Here is a 24,274-nt window from a genome sequence, read left to right on the forward strand (position 1 = left end):
ATAAGGGTTTCAGAATTATGGATCATAGCCAACACTAGTAGGTGGCAGAGTTTAAAGGCTGTGCAGCAAAGGAATCTGATGCATATACATAGCTGCAGTGGCGAAAGGTTATTGCACAACAGTTGATTCTTGTTATGAAATCCATTGCACCACAATATTTGGCAGGCCAGCCCAAGACATTTTGGCACCTGAGGCGGCTTCCAAAATGGGCCCCCCTCTCCTCATTAGGGAAGGAGTGAGGGAATATCTGCATCAGGAAAAGGGGGGTGGGGTGGGGAAGAGAAAGATTGACATTGGGATCTGCTGTGCTGGTGGATCCTGCCACCTGAGGCAGTCAATTCACCTTGCCTCATGGGTGGGCTGGCCCTGATCTTTGATAATGTATTAGCACAATGTCCCACTAACATAACAAGCATACCACTACACAGATTAGGGTAAAGGTAAAGGTAAAGGTAAAGGTAAAGGTAAAGGTAAAGGGACCCCTGACCATTAGGTCCAGTCGCAGATGACTCTGGGGTTGCAGCATTCATCTCACTTTATTGGTCGAGGGAGCTGGCATACAACTTCCAGGTCATGTGGCCAGCATGACTAAGCTGCTTCTGGCGAACCAGAGCCGCGCATGGAAACGCTGTTTACCTTCCTGCCGGAGCAGTACCTATTTATCTACTTGCACTTTTGGGCATGTTTTTGAACTGCTAAGTTGGCAGGAACTGGGACTGAGCAACGGGAGCTCACCCTGTTGCGGGGATTTGAACCACCAACATTCTGATCGGCAAGCCCTAGGCCCAGTGGTGTAGACCACAGCGCCACCCGTGTCCCACAGATTAGGGTACAATCCAGTAATTGTTTCAACTCTTTCTAATGCCTCAAGCAAGGAAGGATTGGCCATATTGTCATATTGTAACTTGGTTCCTCAGACAAGGTGCAACTAAATGTCAACAGAAGGTAAACATTTATTTATTTTTAAGATGGTGATTTCCAGAAGGTGCGAGTGGAGGACTTAGGGGTGAACAAGTGGCACAGCTGTCTGTTTAATCAATGATGTCTTAAATGCAATTAGCCACTTAATTGTCGCATTTCCATTTAGCTGACGTGTGGCCCATGTAATTAATTACAGTTAGGTTCCCCTCAACCTCGACCCTTTCAGATGGCAACACTGTGTTCTCCGGCTCCCACATGGCAAATTAGGCAGGGAGAGATTAGTCACGGAAGTCATCCAGATAATATTTCCATCAATGCTAAAAGCAAAAGAGCAAAGGGACAACGCGGTTCTCCCCACCACTATCTCCTGTCTCACTCTTCCTAAGTGACAGAGACATCATGATCTCTCAAAAACATAAGCTATTTAAACAAACAAATCACACGATGTGCCTGTTGCTCAGTGGCAAAGCATCCGGTTTGCATGCAGAAGGTCCCAGGTTCAGTCCCTGGCATCTCCAGGTAGAGCTGGGAAATCCTGGACAGCTGCTGCCAGTCAGTGTAGACAATTCTGAACTAGATGGACTGAAGGTTTGACTCAGTGAAAGACAGATTCCTATGTTCCTACAGTGGTACCTCGGGTTAAGAACTTCGTTCTGGAGGTCCGTTCTTAACCTGAAACTGTTCTTAACCTGAAGCACCATTTTAGCTAATGGGGCCTCCCACTGCCACCGCACAATTTCTGTTCTCATCCTGAAGCAAAGTTCTTAACCTGAGGTACTATTTCTGGGTTAGCGGAGTCTGTAACCTGCAGCGTATATAACCTGAAGCGTCTGTAACCCGAGGTACCACTGTACTTCAGAATGAAATGTGTGGGGTAGCGAGGGCAAAACAAGCTTCCAAGCACAATTCAACTTGTTGGTTTCAAACTAGGGAATGGAAACTTGTAGTCTTTCACATAGAATCATAGAGCTGTAGATTTGGAAGGGACCCTGAGGATCATCTAGTCCAACCCCAAAGCTCCCACTTGCCGTACTAAGAATCGCTTTTACAGAATTACGATTCCAATCGATGCCCTTGGTGGTGGATGGTTGGTATGGCAAAGTACAGTAAAAGTCTGTGTGGGCAACCTTGCATAGAGGACCTGTACCCCTATTTATTGCAATGCCCGCTATATATAGAACCAAGAGACCAATTTATAAAACCCCTGCTTATGAATGGAACACACTCGAACAGGGCAGAAAGGGTGAAATGGCTGCTGAGTGATTCTGATGACTTCCTAACTTATAAAGTAGCACTATATGCTTTGGCAGGAGACGCGGGTGGCGGTGTGGGTAAAAGCCTCAGCGCCTAGGGCGTGCCGATCGAAAGGTCGGCGGTTCGAATCCCCGCAGCGGGGTGCGCTTCCGCTGCTCAGTCCCAGCGCCTGCCAACCTAGCAGTTCGAAAGCACCTCCGGGTGCAAGTAGATAAATAGGGACCGCTTACTGGCGGGAAGGTAAACGGCGTTTCCGTGTGCTGCGCTGGCTCGCCAGATGCAGCTTTGTCACGCTGGCCACGTGACCCGGAAGTGTCTCCGGACAGCGCTGGCCCCCGGCCTCTTGAGTGAGATGGGCGCACAACCCCAGAGTCTGTCAAGACTGGCCCGTACGGGCAGGGGTACCTTTACCTTTACTATATGCTTTGGCAGCTAAGAAGATCAGGGGAAAGGAACTAGATAAAGTAGTGGTCAATTGCAAAGGTGATTTGGACATTTACACTGGCACATTCTATCTGAGAACCCCCTGTTATTCTATTGTATGCAACAAATAATTTCTAGGAGTCTTGACCGTGGTTTATTGTATTTGCAGTGTCTGATATTTTTATGGTTTTTATGGTTGTTGTTTTTCTTTTTGTTTCCTTTGTGAATGATGCCATGGCCTTTGGCTAGTGCAATAAAGTTTATGATGATGATGATGATGATGATAGTCCTACAGTGCTGGAATATGCAGCTGTCCCATATGGGGATCACACCTGCAACCTTGCCATTATCAGCACCACGCTCTAACCAACTGAGGTGTCCAGCTGGTGCCATGTGATTGGATTCTAACTCCCATCCTGACCACCGTCTGTGCTGGCTGGGACTGATGGGAGCTGGAGTCCAAGAAGATCTTGAGGCCCAGAAGTCCCATATCCCTGTCGGAGCCTCCGTACGACCGAGCTGTAATAGCTAAGTCTTTGAATAAGACTTCAGGCACGCTCTCCATTGCGCAGAATACTCAGACAGCAGCCGAAGGAGCCAGAAATATGTGCTACATTGCTACTTTATTTCTATCTACAGTGGTGCCCCGCAAGACGAATGCCTCGCAAGACGGAAAACTCGCTAGACGAAAGAGTTTTCCGTTTTGGAGGTGCTTCACAAAACGAATTTCTTATGGGCTTGCTTCGCAAGACGAAAATGTCTTGCGAGTTCCTGCAGGTTTTCCCCCCCTTTTTTCTAAGCCGCTAAGCCGCTTATCCGCTAAGCCGATAAGCCGCTAAAAGCCGCTAAAAGCCGCTAAACCGCTAATAGCGCTAATCCGCTAAGCCGTCAATGGGCTTGCTTCGCAAGACAAAAAAACCGCTAGACGAAGAGACTCGCGGAACGGATTCTTTTCGTCTTGCGAGGCACCACTGTATGCAAGACAGAAAAGAATATGTGTCTGCTCTCTGTGAGAGACAGAAAAGCAACAAGACACAGAAACAGAAAGCTAGTAACTTCAACATCCGTCTCCCATCTCTCGTGAGACTTCCAACAGTCTGGAATGTCAACAGAGTCTTGTGACTCCAAGAACTGCACAGTGGCATAACAGAAACCTAACAATCCCCACTTTAAGCAGATTGGGGCCAGTGAAACACAAAGGCAACTATCTCCCATATAAACTTGCCCAGCTGTGGAGATCTTCTTCATGAGCCCATCTCCAGGTTTTCCTGTCTTCAGAATTGGGCTGCATGGTGATTGGTATGGAGCCGGTTCAGCAGTGACACCCCAGCTTTGCAATGCTTTCCCCATGTGCTTATATTTGGTGTATTTTCAGTGCCAGGTGAAGACTTCCTTATCAACCCAAGCTTTTCAGAATATGGGTCCTCCTGGATCAGGCTAAAGGCCTATCTAGTCCAGGTAAGTAGGACTAGATATTCTGTTAGAATATTGTATGGGTCACTGCTCAGCAGGGCCACTCAGTCATTAGACAGAATGAGTGAAGCAGCTGCCCAAAGCAGCTTATTTTAAGTGTAACAAAAGGACAGAAAATTCTTAGTTATTTAATTCATGACTGTTGTATTTTTCTGCCAGGGAAGGGCAGAGGTGTTTGTGGGAACATTTGCAAGTAAGTCCTCCCTTACCAGGAGGGAGGGGAGGCAAGGAAGTTGGTGCTTTGTGGGCACATCAGCAGGAGCACCAGACTGGCTCTAAACAATGTGCCCACACAATGCTGCCCTCCCCACTGCCAGGAATGGATGAACGGGTGGATGGCTGTGTCTCTCCTTGTGGACCACTCCTGGTAGCAGGTGATGGGAGCAGCGCTGGATTGAGATACCTTGCTGCCTGAAGTGAAGAATAAGATGCCAACCTCCTCTCATGCCACATACAAAAGCTAAACGAACTGGCATTGACTCTTACATCAACTCTTGTGATGGACAGGACACATGCGCAAGACAAATACAGCTGGCCACCACCGAACCACTGCTTCCGGCTCCCACCCCACCCCACGCAGCCTATGGTAGCTTGCCCCCCCCCCTGCCTGGTGCCCACAGGCATCATGGTGCCTGTGACTCTGAGCTTTCATTTTCATTTTTAAAATAAGACTCCAGCCCTCCTAGAAAGATGGTTATGGGGCAAAATGTGCCAGTTCCTTCTGAGTACTTTCCGTGAAACAAGAAACTTCATATTTGCTTGCTTGTTTGTTTATCTGTTTATCTACTTATTTATTTATCCAGTTTACCCTCCTCCATCTGCAGATCTCAGGGTGGTTTACAGCATAAATATACAAAATAAAAACACAAAATACATAATAATACCTTGTGCATTTTTCATGGTACTGAGGAATGCTCCCTGTTGGTATTAGAGAGAAACAGAAACTCTGTGTGTGTGTGTGTGTGTGTGTGTGTGTGTGTGTGTGTGTGATCTCCACAATCAGGCCCAGCAGGACATAGTTAACTTCCCATGACAAACATCAGGTTGTTGGGCATGGCCATCTCTCTAATAGTGTGTTATGCCATGCCCCACAGCAGCCATTTTGTGTTATGCTACACCCCCTCTATGGCAGCCATTATGTGACTGGTGCCTCCGGAACTCTTTCAAAAGTGAAAATGTGCCCACTAGTCCCAAAATGTCTGGCAACCCTTGCCATATGACAATCCCTTCTCATGTGATTTGAGTACTAAACAATGAAATTCTAACTTTGAGAGGCCTTCAGTAGCACTTGTCGACTTAGTTCCCCTCATTACTTACTTTCAAAATAATTTAATAACCCTGAAGTCTTAACAGAACGATGTTCTTCTTACAATGGATTCCATTTCAATTTGACTTCATTAGAGTTGAATGCTCCCTTCTGGAAATGAGCCCAGAACAGCCAGTTCTAGACCTGAGGGCCTCCGAATGATGCCAAATTGGTCCAGTTATTTCAAGTTCTGAGACATGATGTTTGCTGGCCAATCACTTTTAGTATTAGTATAATTTTGGCTGTGAGCGTGCAGCTGGTTTTGGCGGCACTGGAAATTAATCTTGATCCATTGAATGACAAATTCTTTAGATTTGTTTCCTAGAGAGGCAAAGGTTTGCACATGTATGCTTGAAATCACCTGATGTGATTAATGACAGCAGTGGGGGCTTTTAGTTCAGTCAAGATCAGTGTGTGTGTTTTTTCTTTCTTCAAAAAACAAATATTGCTCAATGCCAATTTATCTGGGAGCAAGACAAGAGAACCGTAGGCAGTATCCAATGCGCTTGTTCTGTTAGTGCAAGGATTTGTGCTTGCAAATGGAGCATCCCTCCCTCCCTGTGCACACCCTGTAGCTTACCAAAATGTGGTCTGGACTATTAGGGGAAACCGCAGAGCAGATTTAAGGGGTGCATGGAGCATGCAGAGAAATGAGGGGAACAGGAAGTTCCATTGCCCAGCCTAACGTCTTTGCACTAATGGAACAAGTTTGTGTAAGTTTTATGGAGATTCTTATGAGATACCAGATACAGTAATACCTCGGGTTAAAGTAGCTTCAGGTTGAGCATTTTTGGGTTGCGCTCTGCAGCAACCCAGAAGTAACAGAATGCATTACTTCTGGGTTTCGCCGCTTGCGCATGCGCAGACGATCAAAATGACATCATGTGCATGCACAGACGCGGCGAATCGTGACTCACACACGTGCATACACGGGTTGCGTTCACTTCAGGATGCGAACAGGATCCGTTCTGGAGTGGTACAGAGGCACCACTGTACTTTATGGTGATGTAATTCTGAATTAATAATGTTATAGACAGTGGGTGGCAGTAATGGGGACCAGAGGCTTAGCGAGGGTTACCAGTGCCTGGGGGGTTGGGAGGAAAATGGATGGAATACGCATGTGCATTCAACTGCCTTATGGCATCACTCAGGAGATCACAGCCACAGAGATAAGAAAAGTCGTTCCATTGTCTGGAGAGGTCATTTCCTGGTTCACGTGGAGAAGCCGTTTTCAATGGAGCCCAGTGACAGAAACACATAGCTGTAATGAGACAGCACCTGGTGTTGAAATTTTGTGACCCCTAACAATTTTGCAACTGGATCAACTGCCCCTGTGGCCCCCCCCCATGCTGCGCCACTGATAGGGCCTATCCCTTGCCTTGCAGCACCATCAAATTCCGAGAAGGACCTAGCTAAGACAACTTGGCCTCAGCTCCAGGAGCTCTATCCATGGCACTGAACCTATATACATATTTTACTCCATCCAATGTTCTGACTCTTGCCTTAACCTGCCCTGCTTTGGTGTACTTCCTGTTTAGGGATCCAGGAACTACTGGCCCTTCCTCCGTGGTGGGCATCCTGTGGATCACAAAGATGCGACATTTCCCACTGGATTAGTGCCCAGGCAATGCAGAAGCATGAAGTCAATTCCTGGTGCCAAAAACAGAAGCGACTTCATTAACATTTGGGAATCTCTGCCTGGCTGGTGGCTGCAGCTTGGACATGGCACATGATATAACTGGAGGCACCATGATATAATTCTGGATCTCAAAGTGGATAAACAGCACTGGCTTTATCGTTCGTTCCTCTCTTTCTCTTTCCTTTGCCACCCATATTCCATCTGCCACAATGTCATCTTGTTACTTCTCCTTTTATAGCTTTGCAAAAAACATTTCCCTTCCTCTCTTTCCCCTTGTCAAAAAGTGCTTCCTGCACAGGTCATCTCTTGCCTAGACTACTGTCCTCTTCTCTTCTCTGACTTCCCACTGCATCCTCTTTCCCCCCCTCAAACCTATCCAACACGTGTTCCTTGCTCTTAACTTCAAAGACCTTGATGGCCTTGCCCTCCAATTACTCTTATATCCCGATACTTCCTGGCTCAGAACCTCTGTTCCTTCAGCTCCATTACCTTCCATTGTCTGAAGGAGATGACATCATTGTGACTTTACAAACACAGCAAAGAATGAAGGCATTCCCAGTCACATTCACTACAACTTTCCTGATTGGCTGGGGTCACTGTAGGAAAAGGATTTCCTGCAAGGGTCCAGGCCTTGTTAGGAATTCTGTGCTGCTCCTAAAAGAAAACCCCCAAACAAGCCTGCAATTAGATTGGTGATTCCAGCCACATGGATGCCCCACTGACGTCACTCTGCATGCATGGACACTTGTGATCCCCCTTTGGCACAATCCCCACACCTAATGCTGTTGCAAGGGAGATTCTTGAAATTCCCGGACTCTTCAGATTCAAAGCTACGGTATGCCACCTTGTAACGACACGTTTTTAACAGATAATTATCTCATCTCAGCTCGCTGAAAGAGACTCTTAATATCCTTTTGCAGCTCTACAACTCCTGGGCCTCCTGAGTCCCTCGTCTAGGGAGCTCTGATACATTTGCCGAGAGCGATGCCGTCCTAGACGCTCTATCCACTCATTGCTGGGCCCCCTCCAGAGTTTCAACATGCTGGCACTTTCAGAAATGCAAATCTCGACATTTTGACCCAACACGAATTTCTCAAATAAATGATATTTCACAGCCCAACGGCTTCCTCCCCTGCTGAGAAGAGAATTTATATTTGCATTGACTTAAAATGACTTCTGATGGAAGGAGGGATGAGGAGTGGGGAGGAATGATCCATTGCTTAAAAGCATGATGTTCCATCCATAGCATCAGGGAATATCTGTTGGGCAACAGGAGGACTGTTCGTTCAATATTCTTGCTTTAAATACCACCCCCCCCCCTTTAAGATCTCGGGAATTGTAGTTCCAGCATCCACTCACAATTTGGTTCAGATAAGTCCATATGAATGTGTGAGCAGGAGTAGGACATTTGATAGCTGACGCGCAAAAGTATTTTGTAGCTGAAAGTATTGGGTAGCTGGTACACACTGGCATTTAGTTTATCCGGCAGTTTTAGATTGCTGACAGGGACTGTGGCCTTGAGTAACTGACCACTGGTAACTTGCGTTAGATACCTGACAAAAATCAAGCCAACCAGTCAGCTAGTCTAAAGTGCTCATCTACTCAACAATTATATTCCCCTTGTCCAGCCACATTCAACATTTTGATATTTTGAGACTTTCAAACTCAAAACTGCAAAACTGAATGTGTTGCCATATTTCAAATAGCCTTGAATATGCAAAGTTTGACCCTTAACAAACTACAGTTCCCATAATCCTTTGGGGGAGGCTGTGACTGTGGGAAATGGTATCATGGTACATTAAATGCAGAGGCTTGACAACCATATGTCAGGAGTGCTCTGATGGTGTTTCCTGCTTGGCAGGGGGTTGGACTCGATGGCCCTTGTGGTCTATTCCAACTCTATGATTCTATGATTCTATGATTCTATGAAATGTATGGTGTGAATGTGGCCTTCGATGGTTGACCTCAGCTGGAGGAAAACTATGATCCTTATGTTTCACTAAGGTTTAAATTTTAATTAAACTATGGGTTTAAATGTATTTAGGCTTGTGCTCTGTGACTAGTTAGGCCCCCCACAGCAGACATTTTGAGGCTTACAAGGCTCTCAGAGCAGCCATTATGTGGTGGTGTCCACAACAGTTTATCCTGTTCCAAAATTGGCCCTAGGGGATCCTTGATTGGGTGGGATCATTCTACAAAATTGAGTGAAGCATTAACCCAAATCACAGATGACTAGTGTACCCGCTGCCCCAAAGCTAGCACCTTCTTTAAAAAAGAAAAAGAAAACTGTGAATACTTGGCCCTACTTGGAATCTCTTGGAGCTTCACAGATTGCTCTCACACACTTTATTGCTCAGTGGTAGAAAATATGGCGGAAGGGCAGGGCAGACGGCCGAGGTTCCCACTGGCATCGCCATTCATCAAGCTCATTCTCGCAGTCATCCTCAACATGAGAAGCTCCAGAAAACCTTGTTTCTGCCACAAGTGACTTTTTTGAGCAGTTCATCATTCATTGTGCCATCTCAGTGATGGATAGCAGGGCTTTGCAGGAGCTGCTTGGCGAGACTTGGGCTTGCTGATACTTTCCCAAGGACATGAATCACTGTGTTCAACCTCACTTACATGCTAATGGGGGTCAGAGACCTATTAGAGTGTTTTGTGCTTCCCCTGTGAAGGCTGTGTATGGTGTTTGTGTGTATGTGTCATCAGCCTGTGGTATATGCAGATATGCAGTCTGATGAAACGGAATCAATGGGGCAGGTAGGTAATTTTAGGCTCTTGGAGTGTGTTCTAAACGGAGCCCCTCCGTCCTCACTTCAAGATGTGATGAACCACCCCGGTGTTTTGGGTCCCTCTTGCTTATTCTGTGCAGTGGGACCTTGGGCTTCTGCCCCCCAAAGTCTTGCCTGGATAGCACCATTGAACAGAATCCATCCTCTCAGATTGATACAGCCTAGCTGTTTGGGCCAAGTGAGGTAACAGATAAGGTATCAATGAGGCAATGCCAGGTCAAGTTCAAAGTGTTACTATTGGTATACAAAGCCCTTAGCAACTTGAGACGGGTTTACCTATGAGATTGCCTTAACCCATAGATATAAGAGCCAATATCTGAGGGGACTGGGCCCCTCCAAAGTTGATGGGCATTGCCATTCAAATGGTGTGCATCCACCGTGTCATGTGATCAGTTATGTGGGGTAGGGCTTACCTGCCCCCATGCAATATTTTATTCAGGTTGGCACCCCTGTCCATAGACTCAACACTTCAATCAGCAGAATTGACACTACTACAGGTGCCACAAAATACCCATGCCACATTGGTAAGAACACAGTCATTTAGTGTGGCAGCTGCACCCTCACTTTGAAACTCCCTGCTTATTGATATCAAGCAGACGCCTTCACTGTATTTTAAGAAGGCAGGCAGGTGGGGGCTGGCTGATGACAGACTGAAGAAGAATAAGAAGAGTTTGGATTTGATATCCTGCTTTATCACTACCCGAAGGAGTCTCAAAGCAGCTAACATTCTCCTTTCCCTTCCTCTCCCACAACAAACACTCTGTGAGGTGAGTGGGGCTGAGAGACTTCAGAGAAGTGTGACTAGCCCAAGGTCACCCAGCAGCTGCATGTGGAGGAGCGGAGACGCGAACCCGGTTCACCAGATTATGAGTCTATCGCTCTTAACTACACCACACTACACCACACTGGCTCAGACTGAAGTTGGTGGGGCAGTGTCCCACTTGCCCAAATGGAGCAGATTCCATTGGCCATTGTTCTAAATAATCAGGCTCTTCCTACATTCTCAGAAATGGTATACCTTATACCATATGAATAGCAGGCAACACCACTTTCCCATGTATCAAGCTGTTGACCTCAAGCTGAACATGACATCTCCAAGAAGCAATGAAGCCTATTGAGAGTGCAGGATTACTGCATCCCAAGTAGACCTACTAGAACTACTAACTAGATCACAAACTGGATCACTAATTGGGGAGGAGATTGTAGCTCAGTGGTAGAACATTTGATTTGCAAGCAGAAGGTCCTAGGTTCACTCTCCAGACAGGGCTAGGAAGGCTCCTTGCCTGAAACCCTGGAGGGCTGCTGCCAGCCAGTGTAGACAGTTCTGAGCTAGATGGACCAGTGGTCTAACTCAGTAGAAGGCAGCTTCCTATGTCCCTAATGGTCTGTGGTCTGTGAACATATTGGGCACCTTTTGACCCTACCACTGGCTGAAAATTTCTGAATTTTTATTTTATTTTAATGTTGCCAGAGGTATGTGCAAACACCATTGCTAGTTGATTAAGGGCAGGAAAAATAAGGTGTACTTTTAAAGCAAATGCTTTTTCATACCCATAGGAGCCTCCTGTTATTGTTGGACCAACTTCCACCACCCCTAAGCTTTGGCCCTTTGAGTTGGGTCTGATGGCAGCTGGAGTTCAATGACATCTGGACAACCACAGCTTTCACCAGCCATGGCCAGGTTGAAGGCATACACATTTCCATATAAAACAAGACACTTATTTGCAACACACAAACACCCCTTTCCCACTTCATTGAAGCATCCTTGTATCTGTCTCTGCAAAGGATTTTGATTTGATTTCCACACTTTCACCAACAAACCTACTGATCAAGCCATGTAAAGCCTTTTAATTACAATTTGTATAACACATATAAATAAATATTACATTCTTTGAGTCTACAATGCATACTAGGCAAATTTTGTTTTTAAAAAAGTCGATCTATGTTATAGGGTGGTGGGCTTCGTCACACCCAGACAGTCAGACAAACAAAAGGGGGGTAGGGAATCTGGACCCAAATAAAACTTAACAAGTCGTTCAAATAATAATTGGAATTGATGAAGGCAAGCAGAGTGTGTTCCTATTTAGCAGGCAACACAGGGTGCAGCTTTCCAAAGATGTAGAAGAGAGTGACAAGACCGTTAAATCTCAACAAGATTTTGCTGCGAATCAGGAGGAAGAAGCGAACCTGGAATGTCAGGAACTGTGCTCTTTCAACCCCTTGCCATTTGGACCTGCAATTAGAATGTTTTCTTATGATAGTCCTCCCTGCCACCAGGGGAGCTCCACTCAGCCAGGCAGCACATTAGTTTATTTTGACCTTGTGTTTTTTAAACCCCCCCCCCCCCCGGTTTAGTCCAAGGTTTTGATTGGGTGACAGGCAGCTTTGATTGGTGCTCCTTGGCTTCTAAACCTGGCTCTTTTGGCTGTGAGGGTATGTCTGCTCACTTGCTTGCCTGTTTGCCAGGTCCCTCTTAGGCTCCAGTCCTGGGCATGTGGGACTCCCTGCTTCTCACCTTGCTGAGCTTCATCTGCAGCAGCCAGCAGTTCTTTTCCTGGTGTCAACTTTCCCCTTGTGCAGGGCTGGCCCAACCATGAGGCAAGGTGATGCAACTGCCTCAGGCAGCAACATTCCCTGGGGCAGCAGATCCCAATGTAGATCTTAGTTCCCCACTTGTTTCCTGATGTAGCTCTTCACTCACCCCTTCTTCCCTGGCAGGGAGGGAGGCACTATCTTGTGGTTTGCCTCAGGTGTGAAAATGTCTCGAGCCAGCCCTGCTGCTGTGGCCTAACCTTCTCTGGGTGATGCAATATCATGGCATAAAGTTGCACACATGAGGTCACCGGGCTTGGCTTTGGGCTTATGGTAGCTGCTGGGAATAGGGGAAGGACTATAGTTCAGCGGTAGAGCATCTGCACTGCATGCCGAAGATACCAGGTTCAATCCCTGGCATCTCCAGCCAGGCCTGAGTGGGACCCTGCCTGAAATCCTGGTAGGTTTAGACATTATGGTTGCAGATACACATATTTTCTGTCCTGACATTCTGAAAGGAGCAGTGAAATGCCTCCTCTTCCACTTCTGTAGCATGTGGGGCAGAAGAGGAAGGACGAGCCTTCAAAATCTTGTTGCAGGTGTCTTTTGTTTTACTAATCATGGAGGGGTAAGGACCATGCATTGAAACCCACCATCTTGTGCACCAGGAATTCTGCTGTCCCCAGTATCTGAGATTTCCCCAGGTGCTGCTCACACACTTCCTCACCCTTGAGGACTGGAAACTTGCTTCCATGCTTCTGAGGCAAAAAATAGTCATCTCCATGCTTGGAAGTCATGTGCTGGAGATGACAACATTTTTTTTTCTTTTAGGATATAACTTTGGTTGTGAAAATGAAACTAGAAAGTTCATTTCTCCCTCACTCACCTGCAAAAGACTTGCCTCCTGGACATAGTTCAGGAATGGTCAATGCCTACCTTTGTCAGGACTACCTTATTGTTCTAGTCTGAAGGCTGAAACAATACACCTGTTTTGAGATCCTAAGAATCTCTAAGTCAGTTTTCAATGTTCTGTCACACTGTGGGGTGACCAAGAAAGAAAAGTGGGGCTACGTAGATGAGTGGGTGGAGCAGCACCACAAGGAAAAGGTCCAGCCCCACTTAAGTGATGCACCTTTCTCCTTGCTCCCATATTTATGAATGACTGCCACTCAGTCCTATGGGGTGCGGGAGGAAGCCTTTGGTTCTGATGTTGCAGAACTTCAATCCTCCTCATCCCATACCATTGGCTATGCTTGATAGGGCTGATGGGAGTTGTAGTTCCAAAACATCTTGAGGACCAAAGTTTATGCACAGCATGGAAACAATGGAGTACTGCTGTTGGGGTGTGGGGTGCCAACATTGTAGTGTTGCAACTCCCCTGCCCACCCAAGTAGAAGGTAGCCAAGTTGCCACTAACTGGAACACCATCAATATATTTCCTCATCCTTGTAAAGACTATTCTAACATTACAAGGGAAGGGCCATAGCATTTTAATGATGCCTTCTACAAACCATTGCCTCCTCTTCCAAAACACACGGCACCTGGGACGCCCAAAGTCTCCTTTAGCCTACATTTCTCAGGTCTTTGGGCTTCCATTCAGCTTGTGGAAACTGTGGGGTTTGCCCAGGTTTGGAGCAGGACTGGCCCCACCTCTTGGCTTGGCTTAAAACACCAGCCTCCATGATGAGATGTGGGAGAAGAGACATAGAACAGGGAAGGGGGAACCTGTGGTCTCCCAGATGGTGCTAGACTGCATCTCCCATGGTCCTTCACCATTGGACATTCTGGCTGGGGCTGGGAATTGGAATACAAGGATGTCTAGAGGGCCACAGGTTCCCCAAACCCAATGAAGGGGTGCATAAAGATTGGGGCTGGAGAAAAGACTGGAGCTCTCTATCCTTGCCTCCCGCATGATAGTCTTGATGGGTTTTTATGGATAGCATGTTTAATTTCCTGTTCTCTTGGGATGAAACAACAAAGGGAACATCACAATGGAAGCACTCACCACATAGAGGATCCTATGCAGCATTTTGTCAGTGTCATTTGTCTACTGATGATAAGGCTTTATGCCAAGGGTAGCCCAAGTGATGCTTGGCATATGTTGGACTCCAGGGCCCATCAGCCACTGCCAGATGGCCACATGTTCCGCCATCCCTGGTTCAGTCTGTAATGGAGTTGGGATCGCCTAACATCGCATACTTCACAGGTACATCATACGTGCAATCAGGAACAATGAGGTCATTGATTATTCAGGTAAAGAGATGCATGTGCTTCTGGAGAGGTTGACAGTTGTTAACTCTGCCATTCCAAAATGTTCAAGAACTTTTGACACAAAAAACATGGACATGAAATATGCACCCAGCATCCTTGCCAGTGGTGGCCTCTGGGACTGGCAGGGCAGACCCCAGGGAAGCCACAATGGATGGAGCCTGAGCCAATGGCAGGTGGCACCAACTAATTCCACTTTTGTCATGTCTTCCTCCCTGCTAAGCTCCATAACTGCAAAATAGAGACTTAGGAGGAAGAAGCTGACATCCAGGGCCAATCCCTGGACTGGCTGTGAGAAGGCAGGCAGGGGGGCTCGGAGGAATCAAGAATGAGGTTGGTGGGGCAGTGCCCCATTCACCCTTGTGCCTCATCCTCCACTGGTTCCAGCTTCTTCTCAATAGAAGGTGAAATTGTGTGTATGGGGGGAAACCCCAGTCCAAAGTGGGAAGGGCTAATAGTTGGCAGGTGGGTGGTGAGGGCTGAAAAGGCTGCTTCAAGGGCCAGATCCAGCCATCAGCTGGCCCTTAATGAAATTCATGCATTCCAAAGGCATGCCACACTGAAATGAAGTGCTTGTGTTGATCATCTTCAAGTGTTGAGAGTATATGTAAACTAATGTTGGGATATTATTTTTGTTCCATAGAAAAACTCCTTGGTTAATTATTGCCCCCCACCCACTGCATCCCTCCAAAATGAAAAGTAAGGTATGAAAGGCAGAAGAGTGGGGAACAAAGGGGCGGGGGACCCTACGTACAGCATTTGACACAATCTTTTTTTAAAAAAATTGAACTGTAAAGAAAAATAATATTGTCTCTCCTCTGCCTGGCATCACATCCTGTCTCCAGTTGCAGCGACTGTATGACTATTACCTTCAGACAGTCTCTTCATAAGTCTCAGTATCATATTTTTGATGCTTTATTAGAAATATAAAGAAGTTTTCTTTCTTTTTTATTATCTTTTTTCCTTTTTTTGTAAAAAAAGAATACTTTTGGTACCTTTTGTTTAATTGTCTTTGACACCCTAATCATCCATATCATAACCTCACCTTGTCCCAGCACATCATACTAGTCAGTTCAATTCCTTTGGGCTTCTTGTCCCAAGTTCTGCCAAGCTGGTGCCCTCAAGATGTTTTGGACTACCAAATCCTATCAGCACAGCTGTACAGGCTGGGGCTGAGGGGAGTTGGTAGTCCAAAATGTCTGGAGGGGACCAGCTTGGTGAAGGTTAGCTTATCCAAATGGCTGGACATTCCATCTGGGGAGGGGGAATAAGAACAAGCCATCATGAACATCTTTAGCAAATACCTCTCCCTGACTATATATATATATATATATATATATATATATATATATATATATAATCTGTTGTGTGTAAGTCTGTTCAGTTCCTCCCACAGTTCACACACACACAAACAGATCCATCTTATTCCGCAAGTCCCTCCCAACTCAACTGAAGGCATCAAGGTGTGGTTGCTAAACCATAAAAAAACCCCATCAACTGAAGCTATGCTTTGTCTTTGAGCTTCTCCATGTAGTTTCTTATCTCTTTCGACTCCCCCAGGTCCATGTCATGGCAAACCCATTTAATGTCATCTTCATTGCAGTTGAGGATAGAGTTGATGGTGGGGCAACCATCGTCTGGAGGGATGGTGGTAAACGTCGTGAACTTCACCCGCTTCCGCTTGGAGGTGGGTGAATGCAAAGGGGGATCGGGTTTCGGCCCTTCCCCCTGCTTGCCCCCTGAGTCAGCCGACCGATGGATTTGGCTCTGGATACTTTTCGGTGTGCTGCCATTGAGGAGCTGGTTGCTCTCCTCAAAGCCTATCCCTCGGTCTATGTTAGTTGTGCGTTCGTTCTGCTGGGGGGAGACGTCCGCTCGGTTCTCTAGGAGCTCACTTTCATTCCCAAGCCACACCCAGTCATGGGAGTGGCTCATGGAGGTTTGCCCTTCCATCGGAACTTGCTTGTGCCGGTATTTTAACGTGAAGGTGGCACAGTTTATCAGGAAGACAAGGATGGCAAGGCAGAAGACTCCCAGCAGAGCATACATCCCAATCTCCAAGTCACTGAGACCCCTGGGTGCCTGTACAAGGTCACTGTCCTCTGTGCCACCATTGCTTTTGGGAAGGTCAATTTGTGCTGGGAAGTTGGTGAAGTCAATTGGGATGTTTTGGAGCTGCCCGTCATCCGAGAGCTTTTCTCCATCCAGGCTGTTCTTAAAGACTTTGCTTTTGATCGTAGACTTTGCAGTGGTGCCAGCTTTCCTGACGGAAACTTCCTCTCGTTCGGCAGAAGGGCTTCCATAGTACCGCCCGTCTTGCCCATACCGCTCTTGGTCCAACACCTTCTGCCTTCGGTCGCTCGCATGGTTCTCGATCTCATCGGCATCGTAATCGCCGGCCCCATGGGAGTTGGCATCATTCTGACCAAACTTGACCTTGATGCTACCGTTGCCTACGGCAAGAACACTCTTCCTCTTGGACTTCTGGCAGGTTTCAGAGATCATCATGTCCACTTTGACCAATGTGCCTTGTCCTTCGCCTTCTGCTGCAACCACTGGCCATTTCATAGCAGAGCTCTGGTGGGCTGAAATGACTGATTCATCGAGAGAGGAAGCCGAGAGGGAAAAGTCTTTGGGGTCGTAAATGTCCAGTGGGGTCACTGAGCCATCGCTGAACTGGATCCAGGAGCTGACCACTGCTTCCTAAAAGATAAAGGAAATGGTTAACCACAAGATCTGAAATGGGCCCTTCATCTCACAGTTGCATGGAGAGATAGGTATAGGTTTTCCTGCTTCCTAGCACTAAAATGAAGGATTATCAACTCAAACGAAATTGCAAATAGCTAAAACATGGAATGGGTTACTCAAGATGTAGTGATGTTCAACAACTAGACAAAATCATGGCAGATATAGATATCAATGGTTACCAGTCATGATCACTGTATATTGCCTTTAGGATTAGTCACAATAAAATGTTTCTAAGTATCAGTTGCTATGAAATATGAATGGGAGAGCGATATTGCAGCCATGTTCTCGTGTTCCCATGGGTCACTGTGATAACAAAATGTGGGCTAGATAGACCTTTGGTCTGATCCAGCACGGCTTTTCTTATGTACCATACTACCTTCACAGTTTTGAGACGAAGTATTCATATGCATGCATGTGCATAGGTGTGAATGGGGAGGGGGGAAAGATAATTCTTTCTATTTTCATTTTTCCTCTTCTTGGAAACAGGAGCAAAAGGACCATCTAAATGATCATTTAGCCAAATTCTGATTGATACATTTTTTAATGGTGGCACCCCAATTATGGAACCATCTCCTCACCGATGTCATTTTGCTGCCCGGTGAAACCTTTCCAGGTCTATTTCCCCATGATTTTTTAATCCAGAGTAACTCATTTGATCTTTGTCAGTGTTTTTATGCAGCTTTTTATTACTTAACTTTTATTTCTGCTGACGATTATGCCCTGCTCTCTATAGATCTTGTTGCTTGGATATATGTTCCTTTTAAATTGTTTCTTCTCATCTGCTTTTATTGCAGGTTCCTTTTAAATTGTTTTTATTGTATTTCCTGATATATATATGTTTTTATTAGCCACCCAGCGAAAGTGTTGGAAGGCGGGGGTAGAAATCCCCACATTGAATAAATAAAATATCCATTTTCATCAAAGCTGAAAAGAGGGAGGAAGCAAAATATTAATTAACAAAGCAACCCCTCATATTTTTTTTTAGGAGGGGAATCCTATAGCAGAGCTACTGCCACTTCTTCTAAATCACTGTAAACATGGGAGGTGTGTTTTTTCTCTTTTTTTCATGGAAACACAGGGAACTGCTTTGCAGTGAATCAGACCCTTGGAGCATCTAACTCAGTCCTTTCTATACTGACTGGCAACTGCTTGCCAGGATTTGGCAGGGGATTTTCTCAGCCCTTCCTGAAGATGTGCAAGGACTGAGCCCAGGACCTCCTGCATTCAAAGAAGATGCTTTTACCAGTGATCTACAGTGGTGCCCCGCAAGATGAACGCCTCGCAAGATGGAAAACCCGCTAGACGAAAGGGTTTTCCGTTTTGGAGGTGCTTCGCAAAACGAATTTCCTATGGGCTTGCTTCGCAAGACGAAAATGTCTTGCGAGTTCCTGCGGCTTTTTCCCCCTTCCCCCCTTTTTTCTAAGCCGCTAAGCCGCTTATCAGCTGATCTGCTAAGCCGCTAAGCCGCTTAACAGCTGATCCGCTAAGCCGCTTATCAGCTGATCCGCTAAGCCGCTAAGCCACTAATAGCGCTAATCCACTAAGCCGCTAATGGGCTTGCTTCACAAGATGAAAAAAACGCAAGACGAAGAGACCCGCAGAATGGATTCTTTTCGTCTTGTGAGGCACCACTGTACATTCCTTCCCCAAATCAATATCCAAGTTAAAACCTGATACAGGGACACAGGAAGCTGCCTCAGTGGAGGCTGTAAGTGTTTGAAAAAGAAAAGGTTCTGACCTCCTTTTTACTCCTTTGCCTAGTCCTCAGACCTTAGCTGGCACAAAAGAGTCTTTGAGAAAGAGTATCCTTGCAGAGTATGGCTGCTTTTATTCTTAAAAAGTCTCCTTCTCCAACCACGACCGACAGCTTTTACATACACCAAACACAACCAGCTTTCTACCATCCAACCAATCCACACCAAACACTAACATTGGCCACTCTATATATACAGGTACAATTTGGTGAAAGGTTGCACGAGTCATTGTAGGCCGCTGACTCATGCTGACTTAGTTTTTTTAGCATTAAAGAAACAGCGGCCATTTTTTAGGCGTGACAGGGGCTGGTTCATTGAGGCGATCAATCTCAGTCTCCCTCAGCCAACTTGCATGCAATCCCTGGGGTGGCCCTGGTAGTCAGCTTCCTCCTGCTGAGTCTCAGGTTTGCCCTTCTGGAACTCAACAGGGAGGAGGGAGGTGGGGGCAAAACTAGCATTAGTTGACCCAAGTGCAACAGCACTGCCTCTACTTGTGACCCCCAACACCTGGCATTCAAAGGCATATGGTGTCCCATTGTACTGTCCAATCATAATGCCAGCATATGTTACCAGGTTGTTTGCAAGCAGCTGAGATTTGTTCCACCCCAGCTCAGAACAAAGGGCATTGCTACCCTTCTGGTTAAATTTCAAGCTTTTTGCTGACAACAGCGAAGGGGCGTTTACTTCCCTGGGAGCCTGGGACTCAGCTAATATTCCATTTTGAAGCTAATCCACAGCATGCTTTGCAGAGACCAGGTGAGGGGAAAATGGCACTGCAGAGAAAGGACAAAGGGCTCAATGTTTTTAGAATGCTCAACATGTTAAGTTGGAAAGGACCCCAATGGTTATTTAGTCCAATCTCCTGGAATCGCTGATAAGGGTCTGGAAACCAAGCTTTATGAGGAATGGTACAGAGAGTGGGTATGTTTAGCCTGGAGAAGAGGAGACTGAGTGGTGACAGCCATCTTCAAAGGTCTCCTGCATTGCCAGGGGTTGCACTCAATGTCTTCAATGGTCCCTTGAAACTGCACAATTCTATGATCCTTCTGTTGAAGGCTAATTGGGCTGTGGGGGTGTTTTTAGTGTGCTTGGGGGTGCAGCTGAGGAGAGGAGGACTATACTTCCTGGCTGTGCCATCCCCCCACCATAACTGTCCCTCCTCCATTTGACATCCAATTGCAACATGATGGGCATTTTTGGCAGGGAGGTCACAGCTGGGGAAGGAAAAGTGAACATCACAAAAAGCTACTGGCTACAATAGAAGGCTCCCCACCCCCCCAGCACAATTACAGCAGGAAGGAATGGGGCCCTTTTGGCACTCGGGGGTGCCTCTGTGGGCACTTGGGCGCTGTGTTGGTGACTCATGGTCTAAGGCAGCCTTTGCCAATTTGGTGCCCCCGAGAGTACCACTCCCATGATCTTCAGCCAGTGCTGTGCTGGCTGGGGCTGAAGGGAATTGTAGCACCTATGAAAAAGAAAAGAAAAACCCCTAGAAATAATGTAGCCCTGTGTCCTTCAAAGAACTGTTTCTGCAAAGCTGGCCATGCTGGTGTGCTGCATCAATAAATCGCCCCCACCCTCATTCTTCGACAGGCACCTCCAATTACCATCAAGGAATGAAGATGGATGAAAACCATCTCATCTGCAGAGCTTCAATCTTTCATGATGGCACCCGAGATGTGATGGATCTCCCCCTGACCCATTAATTACAAGTCATAAACATGGAAAGGTTATGGTAACCCTGGTTACATTCGCCTCCTCTTCTCTTTCTTTCTTTCTTTCTTTCTTTCTTTCTTTCTTTCTTTCTCAGTTCTGCAGTTCTCTCTGCATACAAGCATTTTCACAGGATTGCTGCCAATGGTCCTTTTTTAAAAAAATTGGGATGATTTATTTGATGGCAGCAATGATGGGAAGAGTGTGAGATCACTTTGAATGGCAGCACAGCACAGCTGAAGGGAAGAAAAAACTGGGACCACTCCAGCAGTTGTGGGTCCATCGCAGGACCTCAGATGTTGAACAAAATATAGAGGAGAGCATGTGCAGGAGAAGGTAATCTGTAAGGTGCCCAAATCCCAGACATGCTACTCACAAAGTAAGTAGAAGTGATTTACATTAAAACCAATGAAGAACATCTAATGAAAATCTAAAAACACAGCAATGCTGATAAAAAGCAGGACTTACAGACCCCACCCCATAGAAAGAGGCTGCAATGGTACCCTTCAAATTAAGGACCAAAAGGCCAAGATAAATGTCTTTGCCTCAAAGTAAATAGGGTGTCAGGTGGCATTCCACGGGGAGAACATTCCACAAGTGAAGTGCCACCTCGAAAAGGCCCAATTTTGTGTTGCCGCTCTGCAAATCTTCCATGTGGGGGCACTCAAAGAAGGGCCTCATATGATGATTGCATTGTCTGGGTTAGGTCATGTGGGGAGAGGCAGTTCTTGAAGGACTGAGCTCTTGAGACTTTTTATTTATTTATTCTATTAGATTTATATACTGCCTGTCACTGACTGAAAGTCAGTGCCAGTCAGCTGAATAGCAGTGACTTCAAGCCCCACTGAAATTTGCTACATTCCAGAGCTTCCAACTGGGAAGTATGGAGTATAGCTGATACAAACAGAGCTTGAAGTCAGCACCAGTCAGCAGAGATATTCCTGTGCAATGGAACTTGAGTTCAGGCTACGCTGTGAAGGAAAAATGTGTTACCTGATGTCATGATGTCAGGTGATTGGCAGGGGGTGGCTCTGCCTGTCTGTCAAAGTGGCCTGCTGGGGGTGGGGGAGTTAAGGATTTGCCCTGCTGGACTGCAAGGTTTACACATCACCACATTAGAAAAAGAAGATTTGGTTCAAAAATGGACAGCTGTGAAGGAAGTATCCAGTTTTTCACCCCTTCAGTATTGGGCTGTGCTGTCATTCATGATGAGGAAACATCTCATATCTGAGCAAGCTTCTATCATTGCTTGAGTCAAATCAATCATATTGTGTTCTGATGAACACAGCCAGAGCCCATGGAAAAAACACCATTTGTCTTCTCATTGACATTTGTAAGCCGCTCTGGGAGCCATTTTTTGCTGAACAGTGGGATAAAAATGTTTTAATTCAGATCTTTAATTCAATCAAATTGCTTATAATGTGAAATGGTCCTGGAGAAAGAGAATGGGGAAGAAGAGAAAGGGAGATGTAGCCACCAGGGGAATCTGGTGTGCTCCTGATGTTGCAGAACTCCAACTCCCATCAGCCTCAGCCAGCATGGCCAGTGATAATGAAAGTGGTAGTCCAACAACATCTGGAGGGCCACATGATTCTCATTCCTGAGGTAAGCTGTATATGCCAAATGTAAGTAAGAAGACCTTAACACCATCTGAGGACTGTTACTTTCCTTGTAACTCTCCCCACCTTTTTTAAATATGAGAGAGATTTTCAGCGTGCAAATAGAAAGATGACACACTGTCAATGCTGGGCTGTGGGAACAATCTTTGGTGAACCAATAGCTGTGGGACTCACGAGCTGGAACTAGAGGACAAGCCAGGAGGCAGGGTCAAGGAGCAAGCCAGAGAGTCAAGACTGAAGAATTAGCAAGAATACATGTGCGCATCAGAACTCAGGGAGACCTTGTTCTCCAGCAAGGCTCTGCTAGCACAGAAACCCTCTTCTGCTCCTTCCTGCTCAGGAAGATTCAATCTCCAGCATTGGTGGATGGAGTCAGTCCAGGGCCTGATGGTACTTCTTTGAGAAGGTGCCACCTGCAGTTCAGCGGCTCACCACATGGGGCAGCTGCAAACAGAACCAGCAGCTCCTGACATTTTCCATCTCCCCCTCCTGCCCCCACCTCCAGGAAAAAGAAATGTGAGAGCCTTGCTGGGTCTGGCCAAAGGTTCTTCTAGTCCAGCATCCCATTTCTCCTATTTATTTAGTCAATTAGCTGCTTCCCAGAAGCCCACAAGCAGGGCTCAAATACAACAACTATTCTCTTCTGTTGGCACCCATCACCTGGTAGTCAGAAACATAGAGGATTTGAACATGGTGATTCCAGATAGCGATCACGGATAGGAGCCGTGGTTCTATGCCAGAGGTCATTTCTACCTTTGAATAGACAAGAAAACACAAACCAGGGAGGGATGGGGGAGGACGTTGGTAGCCATGAAGTCTCCTCCAGCCTCAATGGAGCATAAAGAATAGGCAGGAGTTATTTCACTCGGGGACATTCCTGCACTATCCTCCATTAGCAGCACAAGATAAAGGAGCCAAGCCTAAGTGCCCATTAAAATTTCCCCATTCTACTCTCTTTTCTTTCTCTTGAGCTGGTTTTTATAGCTTGTTGGGCCGTGAGACAAAGGAGAGCACAGAAGTGCATCCTGCGCATTGGGGAGTCTCAACTTCTTGGATTGGACTGATGCACTCATTTTCAATCTGCAGGGATTTATTCATTTCTGTTTATGGTGGGGAGCATCCTAAAGCAGCATCTTCCCCACCTTCTGCCCAAATTGGTACAGCCCATTCTACCATCTCACTCGACAACATTTTTATAGACCCCGTTCAAGTGACTGTTTCTAGACATGTGAGGGAAATGAGTGTCCCCTTGCAGATTCCTTCTGTGTCTGCCTCACCTACTGAAATATACTCAGAGTCGCAAAGTGATTTCATGCTCTTTATTCAGCTCATAGTGGTGAGGAGGAATGAAAGTCCCCTCAAGGTATCTGCTTTATATACATTATTTACACAATGGGCTGCACATGATTGGCTAATTCCGGAATTCTACTGTAAGCCAATCAGGTTGTGGATTCACTTCTATCTGGAGCATGATTGGGTAGTTCCTGCCAACCAATCATACTGCTGCATTGTTCTAGGACCAATCAGACTGCTGCATTCTGAATCCTATTGTTCTAGGACCAATCAGGCTGCTGCCTTTTGGATCCTATTGTTCTAGGGCCAATCAGACTGCTGCAGTTTGGATCCTATTCAACCCAGTACATAACACCTACTTATTTGATTTGCCTCGAGATTGAGACTTCTATACATTCCTCATCTCCATAGAAGCCACGACCTGAACCTTTCTGCTCGGAAGCTTTGCCCTGGCTCAGTTGGAGTATCAGAGACCTGTGAATTAAGTAGGATCAACACGCTGGTGCCTTGATGAGCCCAAGCGTGAACCTGCCTCTGTC

The 24,274-nt window shown here is 46.3% G+C and overlaps 1 protein-coding gene and 1 long non-coding RNA gene across 3 annotated transcripts in view; one reads left to right on the forward strand and one right to left on the reverse strand.

The window, feature by feature from the left end:
• The window catches only part of LOC307205126, a 449,333-nt gene that overhangs the window by 101,729 nt on the left and 323,330 nt on the right, over positions 1-24,274 (forward strand). The gene's annotated exons all lie outside the window — the stretch shown is intronic.
• The window catches only part of LOC307204694 (transmembrane protein 132C-like), a 254,340-nt gene continuing 245,573 nt past the window's right edge, over positions 15,508-24,274 (reverse strand). For both annotated transcript variants that reach the window (XM_079956509.1, XM_079956510.1), the window contains exon 9: positions 15,508-17,311. In XM_079956509.1, the coding sequence (XP_079812635.1) occupies positions 16,112-17,311 (1,200 nt within the window). In that variant the 3' untranslated portion in view covers positions 15,508-16,111. The remainder of the gene's footprint in view (positions 17,312-24,274) is intronic.

Source organism: Podarcis cretensis (assembly GCF_951804945.1).
Source record: "Podarcis cretensis genome assembly, chromosome: 16".
In the NCBI taxonomy this organism is placed as follows: domain Eukaryota; kingdom Metazoa; phylum Chordata; class Lepidosauria; order Squamata; family Lacertidae; genus Podarcis; species Podarcis cretensis.